We start from the raw sequence: 14,954 nt of genomic DNA on the forward strand, positions 1-14,954 counted from the left end.
AAGGAACACAAAATAGGATATTCATATATCACCTCAAATAGCAGGTATGGTACAAGCACACATGCACACACATACATGCACACATACTTATGCATATATATGCATGCCCATGTAAAGAGAGAGATCACAAATGACAAATACATGCTGGAACCCTAGAAGGATAACCGTACCACCAATGCATTAGAATGCAGCAGTGGAAATGGTAGCAAAATTATGGATTATATGACAGGTAGATTCAGCCACCTTTTATTCAACCACAACCTAGCATGCAACCTAGTCTGTATAAATTTCCTGCACCATCATATATCCTTGTAAGTATAACTTATTACATATTTACTCTTCAAAAATCATTATGTACATATATCTCCAAAAATATCTCTCCCACAAGTTTTTTTGACTAACAATATTAAAACCTTTATTTTAAGCGTAAAACGATACCATTACCTTTCTCATTAATATCCTTAAGAATTTTAATATTTAACTTATATTACATAGAGCTATATTTATGTATTATTGTTTCAAGAATATCAATGTAAAATGATAATAAAATCATTTTTATACCTGAAAAAGTTATTTATTAACACTGCTAGGTCAAAAAATAATGGGATGTGTATCCTTGCAAATATTGGAAGATTTGAAAAGATATATGTAAATAAAATTTTCTAAAGGATAAATATGTGACAAGCGGTATATATGCAAAAAATACACTAGATTTTAATGATTGAGATTAACTTCATTTAAAGAAAGTGTTGCTAATTAGATTAATTTCTGTTCAAAAATAACTGAATTGCACTCAACTTTGGAAGTGAGGCTAGAACTGAGAATAAACCAACTGAGTTAGCATAAGCTCTAGACCATATGTCCAACCAAATTATACTTGTACCATGGAAGGGTTAGTTATTTCTTCATTCCACCCCATGATTTGTTTGTTTGGGCAAAATTCAGTGTACAATAACTCATGATTCACTGAAATTAAAAAAAAAGGCCCAATTATAACTCCTGCCCGCCTCCAACTATCACCAATAAAAGAATTGATTGAGACTTTTCTTTAAGCAAACAAACATGATTAACAATGCAAGAGTGGCCAAGGATTGGCTTCTAGCTGCTTATGATTTGATGAACTAATGTTTTGGAAGTTCAGCATCATATCATCAGTAATATGCCATCACTTGGCAACAAAGCAATGTGCTCAACGAGATAATGTGAAAGGTAAGCACAATTAAGGTGCGTTCCTGTTAAAAGCCCCTGCAATTAGAATTTTTGAGGTCTCATTGGCATAGGACCCCTACCTGCTATTATCCATCACATCAGAATGGATAACATCAAACACATACCGCAGCTATACCATTCTCCCGGAATAAGTTTAGAAGACTCCAAGCGTAGAATTGGTGTCATCTATGTTAACCGGGTCCAGGATATGACGAAGCAAGATTAGCTCTTCAAATTTCAAATTATGCTGTTGAATATTGACCAATTTTGTATAACAAGTTTAGGAAGCAATGCACACAGTCAGGGATAGGGTCTCTTTTCTAAGAAGGATTAACGACATCAACTTCAGAAAATAGCAAGTGTACACATCTTCATTAGCTCTTACTATCAGGAAAATTCATTTAAATGATGCTCAGATCTTCTGACTGATGAAGTGGGTTGAAATCTACCGTATCTATGATTGTTAAGAGAATCTCATAATGAGAGCCCTGCCCGTTTCACCTGTGTAACAAAATAGAAAAGGATACAATAATCAGTACATTGCCTCCTCAAAAAACGCCAAGCAATAATACTGAACCAAAAACAAAGCCTGCAACAATTCAATTTTAGCATGAGAATTAGCAATATTATCTAGACATTATTTGTTCCAGAAACAAAGGGCACAAAATGTCTAGTCTAGAACTGGAAATAGGTCAAGGAAAGGAAGTTCATATAAATTTACGTCCTTCTCTAGAAAACTATATATCTTTAACATGCCAGAAAATAATTATGAAGTTCGTTTGTGGTAAAAGAAATCACAAATCAAGAAAATTTAGTTCACATGAATACAAATTCTCGATTCACATGTTTTTCTGTAGAAAAATATATGTTTAAGATTCCAGGAAAGAATTTATGAAATTCGTAAATTGTATGAGCAGTCACATGTTTGGAATTCAGAAACAATTTGGCTTGGTCAAAGCTAAATTACAGGTAACAATGACGAGCATTTACAGAAAACTAAAAAAAAAAACAAGGTGTTTAGAAATTCCACAGAACCAAAATAATGATGAACCTAGCAATAATACCTGCAGAGGCTAAGACATCAATAGCTGCCATTTCACCAGTAACAGAAATTATTAACATCATTAACCTATAATCCATGAGTATTTCAGTGTCATAAATAATTAGTGAACCTTGGCAGAGAACCAAACATCTGTAGACTACATAATCTGTGAAAAGAAAATCCTAAATAATACATTCATTTTGGTATAGCTTTGAACCATTCAGCCACTGGAAAGTTCATTAATAATTTGAAACAATCTCAATTCGATGGAATATATACTCAATAACTCAAGGCTCAACTCCCCAAAAGGCGGGCAGATGGACTAAACAACAAGAGAAGATTTTCTTGCACATAATTCATCTATCTATGCTCCATTTGGTGCAAGAATATTCACTTGTTAGCATTAATCCAAACATAACTAGGACAGCTAGCCGTGCCTAAAGTAGGATATATAGGTAAAAACAACAAGAGTAGGATATTATAGACAACATTATATTCCAAAGTCAAATCACTACCATTTCTCAAAATTGTTCTGCACTATACAATTATGAACGGAGCCTTCAGAAAAGAGAAGGGAAATTTGGAATAATTAAATCCACAAGTCCTCAGGCTCCATCCAAAGCAAGGTCACTTATTTGGTAAAATTTGATCTTCATTATCCAGTAGATTATCGAAGTAAAAAGCCACATCACTTTATATCCCGACACCTCCCTGTCCTCACCCCTTGATTGTGTTCCCAACACAACATCCTAGCTCCCCACCCCAAGGAAAAGAAAAAGGAAACCAAAAACGGAAAAAAAAAGAAAAGAAAAGGCACACATATTAACACCTTGTTCTGCCAGCCTCTCTTCACCTCCCTCTGTAATCTACCATCTGCTTATTAATCCACCCTAAGAATTCCACCAACTTTGCCCCTCTACACACCTCACCTCCAACCTCCTGCCTCTTCACCTACCCATCCCATTCAACCCGTCATGAGAAACAACCATTGCAGCTAAAGTTTATGATAATTTTTAACCCACCAAAATCACATTTGATGGAGATGGAGTCGAGGGAATGAGGATAGCTCCAGAACTAAAAGAACCAAAAATCACTGTTAGAAAAGTGAGATGATAAAAGAAGTTGAAGAATAAAGATTGCAGGAGTGGGAGAGACAGATGACTCCAAAAACCCAAACATGCTTACCTTCACAAACCTTACTGAACACAAACCCCAAAATAGTGTGCCTGGTTCCAACCCTCTACCTAACATTTCAAAAGTCTTGAATCTTTGTCAAAATAAAACCAATTCCACCTCCAAAAATAACCCCAAAAAACAACAAAAAATACAAGAAAATTAATAAAAATCTAACAGATGGTTTAGTAGATAAATTATTGGGATTGTATGAAATTTTGGTGAGTAATATATAACCTTCCCATTCAATTGTAATAAACTATCAATATAAACATTAATACAAGCATGATCTTGTTGACTACGAGAGAAGAGCCAAATGTTGGTATTTTATGATAAGTTAGAAATGCTTTTTTATAATCTTTACAATATGTAAATAATTCTCAAATAGGCTAAGATCGAATAAGTCCTCGAGATCTAAAGTTTGTCAGTCTGTAAAGATTACTACAGACTGAAGGCTGGAGCTAGAGAAGGTAGAATCACACTTCAAATAGGACTTCTATATGATCTCATTAGTATGAGGTTATCAAGTCCTAATTCTTCAAGAAGGTCTACCCATAGAATAAGTTGAAATAGATACACAATGATTTAAGTTCAAACTACTTTTGATGACAACAAAAACCGCCTACGTAAAGCGATAATCTTCATATTGTGAAGTCCTCCAATTGCATGTGAAATTTCTTTTCTATGAAGTTTCAGCTTGGAATATTCAAAGTAGAGACAAATAGATATACAGCCTCATAAGACAACTTGGACTGAATAGAATAACATCCAGATATCAGAGACATTTAACAGAACAACAGAATAGACAAAATATATACCTGCACACAAGCATATAAGTACATGTGTATATAACAGAAGTAATAACCATCATTAATTATGTGTAAACCTGAGAGAAAAATGAATTCCAAGATATATATGATGAAATATGCTTCCAAAAAAAAAAAGATACTAATTGAAGGTACATCCGTATAAAAAAAAAAGATGCTATTCTTCCCATTTTCAGAGTACGATTTAAGCAGCATATTTGAATCGCTGCTTGGATCATATCTGCACACAATTGCCAGGACTAGGAGTACTGAAATATGCCACTTAGAAATAAGTAACTTGATTAATTATCTTGCAAGTATGCCACTATCAACAAATTGCCAACATTATTGTTAACATGATACTCACAATTCGGAAACCACTCCATTTAGAAGTTGGCCATGTAAAGGATCATGACTAATGCAAACAATCAAACAACCAGAAACAGTACTAGTATTGATGATCAATATGCAGGGGTCTGCACAGGTCTGGTCAGGTTGGTTTGGAGCCAAACCCGAATTAGAACTGATTTAAACCGGCTTCCCAAAACCGAAACCGAAATGACCATCTATAGATACCGCTTGAAACCAACCTGAAAAATTCAGTTCGGTTTATCGGATTGATATTCTATTTTATATATAAAAGAAAATATAAAAAAATTAAAAAATGATATATATATATATATATATATTTGTATATATACACATGGGTCAGGTTGAATCGGATCAGTTTGAATTGGTTTTCTAAAAACTTAAACCAAAACCGAACCGAACTTTTTTTGGTTCTAGACATTCTCAAACTGAAATCAAACCGAATTTAAGAACCTGATATAAACCGAACCGAAAAGATCGGTTCAGATTGGATTTGCAGTTTGGCTGGTTTTTTGCACACCCCTATCAATATGCCTTGCATGAAACTCACCAAAGTATCTTGTTAAGAAATAAATGACTTCCACATTGAAGAATAGTTCATCTAGAATAAATGCACTAATGTTAAGCATATGATACACCTGTATCCTAAGCTTATCCAACGAGCTCACAAAAGCCCAAATACACAATAATACTCAAAAAGAATGCAGTTACCTCAAGATAGATTGACGGTTATTGATCTGGATTATAAAAGCTACTGCTCTTTGAGACGCTTCTCAACTTCTTCCAATTCCTTTATCTCCTTATGGTATTTGCAAACACGGTAGATACACCTGTTCGCTCAAATAAAAAAAAAACTGCTCTTGAGAAAAAACAAGCACAAAGTTTGCATGCCTAATAGAGAAAGGTGACATGATCCAGTACCAATAAAGAAGACATGCTGAGACACACAGAATAACATTCCTTTGAGCTTTGAAGATCTGCACAGCAGTTTGGCATCATATTAGTTGTATAATACCCCACAACTTCAAAAAGTTGAAAACTATTGCCTCTACCAAGATGTGTACACTGTTTGTTCAATTAAAGAAGTCCCCATCCAAAAAATTTTAAGTTTTATCATTTCTTTTGATGTTATTCACTCTTTACAAGGAGATACCTCCTCCACAAAAATAAGGGCTTTCAAAATCCCTTCACCTCCTCCACAAAAATAAGGGTTTTCAAATCCCTTCTCAAGCTTGCATCAGGGTATTTTAAGTTTCTTACATGTCCCAGACCATGATGAACCTTGACACAAAACCCAAATATTAAAGCACTAACCCATACTGTAGCATATTATATAACATATTGACAAAGTTAGCAAATGATCTGGTGGTACATATCATGATTCGCAGCATATTAATATGGTGTGCAACAACAAGAGCCAATTCACTTATGGTGCTGGTGTATTTTTTGCTTACATTGTTAAGTAATTTTTTATCATTATTTGTATTGCTCATGCATCTAAGACTCTCCTAACCACAAGTTACTGTATTTAAGTAATAATAGTCTCTTACAGGTTTTTAGCCTAAAATGGATTCAATACACACATCTTCACCATGGCTTAGGTTGTAAGAATTAGAAAACATATGTTATTTGACATGCTAAGAACAATATAAGAACTATCAAACTCTAGCCGGTCATGTATTCAGCCTTGCTATTTATGAGGGTAGTGGGTAATTAGAAAAACAGAATGGTAGATCAGAACAGTTTAGATCAAAACATGGTCAATCTTTTATAATCACATGAACCTAGCCAACAGACAAGGCTATAAGCAGTCTATACCTAAGTTTCTAATGTCCTCATTGTATTTGGTTCCAAACTTAATGCATAAGCACCGTAGCTGAGCATATGATTACCTAAATCATAAACCGCTCTTTGCTAATAGTTTTTATCAAGGGATAAATCCAATGTCATAAGACACCTGTCCAAAACCTTTATTAAAATTCGAACTTCCTCCAATACCAACTTATTATTTCCTTTTCCCCTTCAAACCATTTCCACAAATCCGAACACCTCCCCACGCTAGGGCTGCACAGATCTTAGTTTCAAAGCACATATAGCTTTGCACTTTCTAAAGAATTAACTTATGGCTAATATTCAAGAAAATAAACATGAAAACTGTAAGTTCTAATAAAACAGTATAATGTTTCTTCACGAGACGAGGACAAAATTCAAAGCTCAACTGGAATTTTAATATGAACAAAGTAAAAGTAATGAGCTTTCAATGGACAAGGAAATTAAATTTGGTGCTAAAAATAACTATTATAATGTGATTGGTAATACCTAAACATTATGACAAAGGAACCTAAAACTAAATGGTTCTGGTAAAGCCTTATTTGAGACAAAAAGTCTTGCAATAAAAATCCAACCGAAATCAGGCCCACTCCCCATACTTGTTAGTGGTCGTCGCATATCCGACAACATTCTCATCGCCCAGGAGTTTGTGCATAATTTACAGAGAGCCCCTTGTAGACGAAGCCTCATGGTCGTCAAGCTGGACATGGAGAGAGCTTATGATCAGATGAGCTGACATTTCCTGGCCTACTCCTTGGAGAGTTTCGGGTTTGTTGAGGATTGGATCCGGTGGGCTATAGGATGTGTTCGATCCCCTTCCTTCGCCATCCTGATGAATGGTATGCCCACCCCCTGCTTCGTCTCCACTGTTAGCCTCCGGCAAGGTTGTCCCCTTTCCACCTATTTGTTCATTATCTGTGATGATGCCCTGTTCAGAGCTCTTCAGGCTGCATCCTTGTCTCGAGCCATGGAGGCCTATAGGCCTTCCCTGATAGCTGAGCAGATTTTCCACCTCCTCTTTGTGGATGACTGTATGCTTCTTGCTCGAGCCACGAGATAGTACCATGAGGATCGAGGATATTTTGGAGAACTACAGTGCTACCTCTGGTCAACGTGTCAACCTTGCAAAGTCAGCTGCCTACTTCAGCCCGAAAACCAAGCCTACACTCAAAGGCAGTGTTAGGGAGATGTTGAGAGTTGGAGAACAAGTTGGCTGCTGTAGATATCTGGGAGTACCAATTACAGGGAGGCATCTTCGGAGGGAAGATTGTGACGAGGTTGAGCAGAGCATTTGCAGGAGACTGGAGGGGTGGCAGGCGAGTGCCCTCTCCATGATGTGCAGAGCAACGCTGGTGAAATCGTTCCTCAACTCTGTTTCGGTGTATCTTTTGGCCAACACTCTTATGCCCAAGATGATGCTGCAAAGACTGGAGAGGATGTTTAGGGACTTCATCTAGGGTATGCGGGATGGAAGAAGAGGTGTTCATCTTATGGCTTGGGAGATTCTAAGTCAACCTCAAAGTAGTGAAGGCTTGGGCATCTGCTTTTTGCTGATGAGGAGATAGGCATTGGCGGCTAGACATGTGGCCCGGTACCTACTTGAGCCCAAGGAATTATGGAGTGCCCTGATGAGAGCTATATATAGCAACCAGACCAGAGTATCAGACTTTCAGACCAACAGGCACTGCTCCATCTGGCATGACATGTGCTCTCGTGCCTCGAAGGTACTAGCTCACATTAGATGGGTGATCGACGACAGTCAATCAATTAATGTTCGAGAGGATATCTGGATTTCGGACCTGCGTTTGCGACTATAACCCACTATGGTCAACGCGGACAGCGTGGGTCTTAGTGACCATTTGAGACCGGGGGAAAGGAGTTGGGATGTAGCTACGGTTCAACGACTTTGGGGAGCAGTTGACGGAGAGGATCCTAGCTATGCTGGTTCTAAGGTTAGGTAGACCGGACAGAAGCATATGGGGCTCAACCTGCCAATCCAAGGTGAGGGGTGATGATCCCAGGAAGTTGTACAGAGTCACTGCGCCGCGATCGACCGATGGAAGATGGTCCTCGAAGCTCCAAATCCACCCACGGATCACATTGTTTCTCTAGAAGGTGGAGTGGGGCAGGTTGCTGACTAAGGGGGTGCTTTGCAGAAGGGGGGTGACTCTCTCCCCTAATTGTGATAGATGCTCGGAGGTCGAGGAATTAGTGGAGCATGTTCTCTTTGGATGCCCAAGGACTGCAATAATGTGGCGCCTAACAGGGGCGAACTACAGTTTTCTACACTCTCCATCCCCAGCAACAGCTTTCTTTGTTACTTGAAAGAATCTATGAAGAGACCTGTCAACTCAGCTAGTGGTGTTAGATGCGCCTACATTACTTATCATGTCTGGTTAAGCCGGAACACCAGAGTTTTTAAGAATAGGTGCCAGAGCCCAAGGTATGTAGTTTACAGGGCGCTCATCCATGCAGCAGTGCATGACCAGGCTAAGTCCGTCAATGGAACTGGGACAGTGAGAAATATTTAAGGCTCCCATTCAGCTCTGATGGTGCCTCGGGCGATATTAACCGCCTGCGAGCCTCCACCACCGAACCTTCTCGAGGTGACCTTCGACGGTAGTGTATTGAAGGATGAAAGAAGAGACGGAGCCAAGTTTGTTATCAGGAGTGTTGATTCCAACTCGAAGAAGATTCGACAAATGTCATCCGATGGATCTAGGGTCATACCAGGGCTGTCATCGAACAACCTCTACTATGCAATATCCATGGTCTTCAGCAGGGTTGTCTGGTAATTCAGGTCACTCGTGTTCCAGGAGGCGAATAGAGCGGCCGATTGGCTAGCATCCTTCGTCGCCTGGTGGTCGCCTGGGTTGTATGATGCTACCCGTGTTATCCAAAAAAAAACCAGGCCCACTAGACATCTATCTTGAGACGGATAAACGGACGGGAAAAAAAAACAAATCTACCTAGATCACAAGGAAAATCCACGCTGCTAGAAAGTTTCCAAAAATCAGCAGCACAATCGTTATTTTTTCACACCGAAAGAAGGAAATATTAACAAAAAAAATGTTTTGCCACAATCCGACCCTACAAAGAGGACATCCGACGTTTAGATTGACCAAAATTCCTTAATAAAGGCACAAATTTTATCTAGGTATGTGCACCGTTTCCCAATTTGAAATGCTAACTGAACAGCCAAAGGGCAACCAATCGCCGTTCTTGAGAAAACCCATCTCATTATTAATTAATTAATAAAATCAAGTCAAGCATCGAGCGAGGGGCTTACAGATTTCTCGTATCGGATCCTCTCATCCGTGGTGCAGACATCGCCGGCGCAGATCAGTCGATGCTCGTTTTTCCAGTGAAGATCTACAAACGCAGAAGGGAACAGAGATCACATCAAGCTATCGCCCTATCGGAAAGAGGTAATTGACGACTTGGGAACAGATAGAGAGCGGGAAAGGACCCAAGAGCTGGAAGCCGGCGAAGGGGAGGACGCCGGTGAGGGGCTGGAGGAGGAGGGAGGCGAGGGCGACGACCCGAGACTTGATGAGCCTCGGGGACGGGAGGGTCACCAGCACCGCCACCGCCGCCTCTGCCGCCACCACCCACGACAGGATCATCCACTGCAGCGCCATTCTTTTTCCACCGAGTAATTCCAATTCACCCTCCCTCTCTCTCTCTCTCTCTCTCTCGGAGCTTCGAAGACGTCGATGAAAGAAGCAAGAAAAGAAAAGGGCGAAGGGTGTCATTCATGAAAGCTAACGGTGAGATTACCGCTTCCGCTCGGACGTGCGAGAATGCATACAAATTTCTATGCGGACTCATGATCTGCTGTTCTCTTAAACTCCTTGTCGTTCAAGGTCAGTCTAACAGTATAAGGAACTCCACCAAAATCGAAAGAATTGAAATCCATGTTCGGTATTTTATAGTCCCCAATTTCTTTTTTCTTTTTTCCAAATGGCCGCAGATGAGACAATTAAGATGGTTCGATCTTTATCTACTCAAAACTCTTTATATGCTCCTCATTGGGGCAGGGCACAAACCCAATAGCTCAACCCAGTCATTAAAAATTAATCAGGTAAAGAGCCAATTTTGCATTTTCTTTTTTTTTTTTTTTTGGTACAAGTAGGGTACAGACTAAAATTAATCAGGTAAAAAGCCAATTTAGCTTTATTTCATGTGAATCATATGCAAGCTTGCTCCTGCACCTCAAAAATTTCCTCTCTAGAGATGTGAATCAAGGCCATTTATATGTCCATTCACAAGAATTGTAAATATCAAAGTTCCAGAGCTCACTTGGCTATTCCTACAGAGTACAGACTTGGAATGAAAATCCTATATAATTCGCGGCCACATATCAACTAAACTCTATCCAGCCCAAATTTTAGGAAGAAAAACAAATACCTCAATATTTTTTTTTTTCTTCCTGCAACCCAAAAGCTTGAATCTAGACTAGATTTGGATGGATTCTTAGAAAATAAAAGCTAGATAGGCTAATATATTAAATTCCTAAAGAATTTTTAATCTGATCCCACAAGAATATCCAAACAGCCCCCCTAATGTGATATACAATAAAAACCAGACAATTGACTGCAACTTATGTCTTGCATCTCTAGCAAAGTTGCCTGAGAATGCACCTTGTTTTGGACAAGGAGATCAACTGAACATTCAGTCCATACTGGAATTCCTCCAATTGGTTAACTACCAAGTAATCAATACATTGATAAACAGCAGTAAAAATATCGCATTTTCCTGCTATGAACCTGTACGTACTGTTGTTTAACATCCATGCTCATGAAAATCAAAGAGACCCCGATGTCTAATGCTTTAGTCTTTGTAGGATCATCACATTGCTGCACAGACAATACACAGCTGACCAGGAAACAAGCGAGGTTTTAGTAATTAAAAAGCAAATGGAGTTCAAGAAAACAAATTTACAACAGAAAAATACCCAGTTCCCCACAATTAATCATTCTGAATGCTTACAGATTTTGCTTTGAAAGAGTCAGCAGGAAGAATACAACCACAACTCCAGGTACCCATTTGACACATTGAAGGATGACAAATGCCAAGTTCAGAGTTGTGACTGATAGGTACTGGGAGTATGCAAGGAAACCAAGTTATAATCACATAAGGTCCAACTGGGTTTCCTTCTGTATTTCAAATCTCTATCACATAGATGTGCACGCCTGCCACAAGGATTTGCAATGTCCCATTTTTCTAGTTCAATCTGCATGTTCCAATGCACAGAGCTTTACAGAGCCATGCACACACAGAATGTCAAGATCTGCTACACCAGAACCGGATACCTCAGTTAGAGACACTCCAGGCTTATCCAGTATCCATGATCAATAAAGACCAGTGCAACAGACCAACTTTTCCTACCGAAACTGATATCATGCATCTGCATCAGACACATCAGTCTGAATACTACTACCCCAAATTGTAGTAGAAACCTAAGTGACAGACGCCCTTCCCTGCCCTAGCCAGTCATAGTTGCAGTTGATATAGGTGCTCAATAACTCTGGCCGACTAACAAGAAATCTCTTGCAATACTCTTCATGCTGATGTCTACTTGCGATGCTTTCTCTTGGCATCAGTCCTACGCTTGTCTTCCTCCCATTCTCTGTCATGTAACCTGAAGTTTGGCAGGTCAAGGGCATTCAATCCAGAATAATATATGTGCACATACAGATAAAATGAAGTTGCACAGATAGATTTTCAAAGTCGCAAAAATATATGGAAAAGATAGAAATTGATCCAACTGAAATGTAAATATCATATGGCAGTCAACTGCTTTGTCAATCCAAGAATTTGTTTTCTTTTTTGCATGTTAACCCAATATTTGCCAGGTCTGTCTAAATTACTCAAAGATCAATTGAGTTTTTGTCCTAGCTTCCCAACTTTAACCAGGGTCTATTAACCCGAAATTCAATCAACCGAACTTGTTTAAGAGTCAAGTTCAAGCAATGAAGCAGTATGATCTCTTTATAGAAGTCACATACAACACATGAAATTCATGAAGTTTCAGTTTTTTTTTAAATCTAAAAAAGGATTACAGGTTATGGCTAGAATGGTAGTCAAGGAAAACCATATTCACAACTGCAATCAGACTGCGATTATTATGCTGCATTGAGAAAGAAATATGCAATGGAAGGCATATGCTGCTGTTGTATATAGTGTATTAGTGTATATGATGGATATCACACTCACGTTGGCAAATCTCATTCTCCAATTTCCATCAAAGGGAAATCTCAAAAGATAACTGTACTTCCACTTGGAACAAATTTATAAGCATTATCAAATAAGAGCACGAAAGAAAATGGTGGAGAAAGTTGATGAGTGGATTAAAGATCAAGTGAGTTCAAAAATATCGTCACTCAGATCTCTGTATAACACTAAAAAGGAGTGAATCCTGGCTCTGCCCCGGTAACTAAAATAGGTGTACATGGTGATAACATAATCTTTCATTATGAACAGATGAAAAGTTACCACATATTATTCTATAACTCAAAACATTTTCTGCAAAATCATGCAAAATATTCAAATGCGTCTCTAAATCGATAGAGATTCGATCACCTGACAACACGAGGCTGACACACTAAAGAGGGTGGTGCAAAATTAGAGTCTGTAAAAGATCAAAATAATAATTCAGTAATCAAGGATACTGATCAGTCTCCCGACGATTGATCTTGCTTGCAGCTTCCTTGCCATGCACTCTTGGAACTTCATCCACATAAACGGCTCGATGCTGCACCATACTCCCTTTCCTGTCTCCCCTTTCTCTTGAATCAATTGACTGAGACATCCCCAATGCAAGCGGTGGGGGAGGTGGTGGAATGACTGGTGAATACTCCCCACCAGCTTCAGAAGAGGATGTATGCTCTCTTTTAAGTTTTCGCCGCTTGGAGGCAGCAGTGGAGTCCACATCGTCCTTCAGAATGTTCCCTTTATCTCGGTCCCTTTCTTCTGCCTACAGAAGTATTAAAAAAAATGTAAATATACCCCTGGATAGAGAAACTGCTCTTTTCCCCTGCGCTACATGTAGAGAAACAATTAGTATACAAATTAAATGACTTCATTGCATGCTGGCTCATAACTTTAGGATATGATTCCTTGCAACAACCTAGACCCATACAACTTTCAACTTTGTTCCTAGGAAGGCAAGATGGAGAAATCAAGATTCAGGATTATATTCCCTCAATGAACTGGACTGGACTTTGTCCAATGTTTTCCTCCAAAAAAAAAAAAAAAAAAAAATAGGGCTATGGAGTTGGTAGGAGGCAGAAAAGAAATATAAGTTAGGAGCAAAAATAATGAGCATTGGTGACTGACTGGCTCACAAATGAAAACATACTTACAGAGACTAGACACAACAACAAAAAGGATCACAATAAAGCACTTGCATGTCTATAATCCTTAAGGCTATATTTGTTTGAGAACTAAATCAGAGAATAGACATGCAGGGCTGAATCTTCTTTTGTATTATTTGGCAAGAGAAAAGAAGAATGTAGAGAGCCAAAATTTTGTCTAAGAGGCTCAAATTTCTCCTCAAATATGTAATAATAATGAGAAAACAACAAAACTCACATGAACCAGGATAAGTCATCCTTACCCTAATAACTTACTCCACAATTTTTTGGTTCAACCAAACACAAGAAGATTCTACATTTACTTTTATCTTCTTCCAGTGCTTTACTTTCCTTCTATTTCACTTTCTTGGCAACCAAACTAACCCTAAATTCCAACTCCTTGAGCAACATCATACTTAATGAGGCTCCATCCAGGAAGGTATAAAAAAACAAGCAAGTCCTTCAAGTTACAACCATAAAATCAACATTATCACTTTCAAAGAATGAACCTCTAACACAACACGACAGCCTTTGTGGTTTTCTAGGATAGATGTGTTCATGTACACCTAATCGATGACACTTAAGATTTATTTCACACAGTCTCAACATCCCAACTTGGAGACAAATTAACCGTCACAATGCCAGAATTCTGAAATTTTGTGGGGTTAGCATTGTCACAATTTTAAAGGAGAAGACTATCTTTCCGTGCACCACCCATGAGCAATAAATCTTCAAATTACACTATTAATAGAAATTATCTAGTAACCCTCTAGAAAACTGGGCAGGATTAGAGCCTGTTTGGTATTGCTGTTGTTTTTGAGTTTTCTGTTTCCCTACAAATAAGTGAAAAACCGCAGGCTATTGATGTTGGAGATTAGCATTTGCATGGAAATTCTGCCACTCCTTGCTTTCATTTTCACCTTTTCTCGAAAGCTATAGACCTTTGCTGCCAAAATCTGCAAAGCTTTTACAAACTACTCAAAAAACAAAAGGATTTTATCATACATATTTGTTCAGTCAAGATCAATTTTCTTCTTAGATCTGTGAAAAAAAAAAAAGAAAATAAAAGCAATACCCAATGAGACCCTATGTTTCCATCCAAGGTCTGCCGAACCAGTACCAGAATCCATACCGGTCGGCGCCCGGTACGAATCGGTATCGGACCGA

General features: G+C 38.5%; 2 protein-coding genes across 3 annotated transcripts in view; both read right to left on the reverse strand.

Moving 5' to 3' along the window:
* Positions 1-1,418: 1,418 nt before the first annotated feature.
* LOC103713366 (uncharacterized) lies at positions 1,419-10,169 on the reverse strand. The gene is made up of 5 exons (XM_039127099.3): positions 9,899-10,169; positions 9,719-9,801; positions 5,521-5,576; positions 5,311-5,429; positions 1,419-1,710 (listed from the first exon to the last, which is right to left on the reverse strand). Exons 1-4 carry the CDS (start codon positions 10,068-10,070, stop codon positions 5,351-5,353), a joined length of 390 nt encoding a protein of 129 aa, XP_038983027.2. The 5' UTR covers positions 10,071-10,169; the 3' UTR covers positions 1,419-1,710; positions 5,311-5,350.
* Positions 10,170-11,308: 1,139 nt separating this feature from the next.
* The window catches only part of LOC103713391 (THO complex subunit 2-like), a 45,856-nt gene continuing 42,210 nt past the window's right edge, over positions 11,309-14,954 (reverse strand). For both annotated transcript variants that reach the window (XM_088701799.1, XM_088701798.1), the window contains exons 31-32: positions 13,104-13,408; positions 11,309-12,073 (exon numbers count right to left, since the gene is read on the reverse strand). In XM_088701799.1, the coding sequence (XP_088557925.1) occupies positions 12,007-12,073; positions 13,104-13,408 (372 nt within the window). In that variant the 3' untranslated portion in view covers positions 11,309-12,006. The remainder of the gene's footprint in view (positions 12,074-13,103; positions 13,409-14,954) is intronic.

This window comes from Phoenix dactylifera, chromosome 7 (assembly GCF_051530095.1).
Source record: "Phoenix dactylifera cultivar Ajwa chromosome 7, Ajwa_hap1_PhDact_Kaust_v1.1, whole genome shotgun sequence".
Lineage (NCBI taxonomy): Eukaryota > Viridiplantae > Streptophyta > Magnoliopsida > Arecales > Arecaceae > Phoenix > Phoenix dactylifera.

What these genes read in the sequence shown, in the direction of transcription:
- LOC103713366 (XM_039127099.3), bottom strand. Translation starts at nt 10,070, where the DNA reads ATGGCGCTGCAGTGGATGATCCTGTCGTGGGTGGTGGCGGCAGAGGCG. An exon ending in GGATCCGATACGAGAAATCT is followed by an intron (nt 5,577 to 9,718) that starts GTAAGCCCCTCG and finishes ACTGCTGTGCAG; the next exon opens with ATCTTCAAAGCTCAAAGGAA. An exon ending in TCAGCATGTCTTCTTTATTG is followed by an intron (nt 5,430 to 5,520) that starts GTACTGGATCAT and finishes TTGAGCGAACAG; the next exon opens with GTGTATCTACCGTGTTTGCA.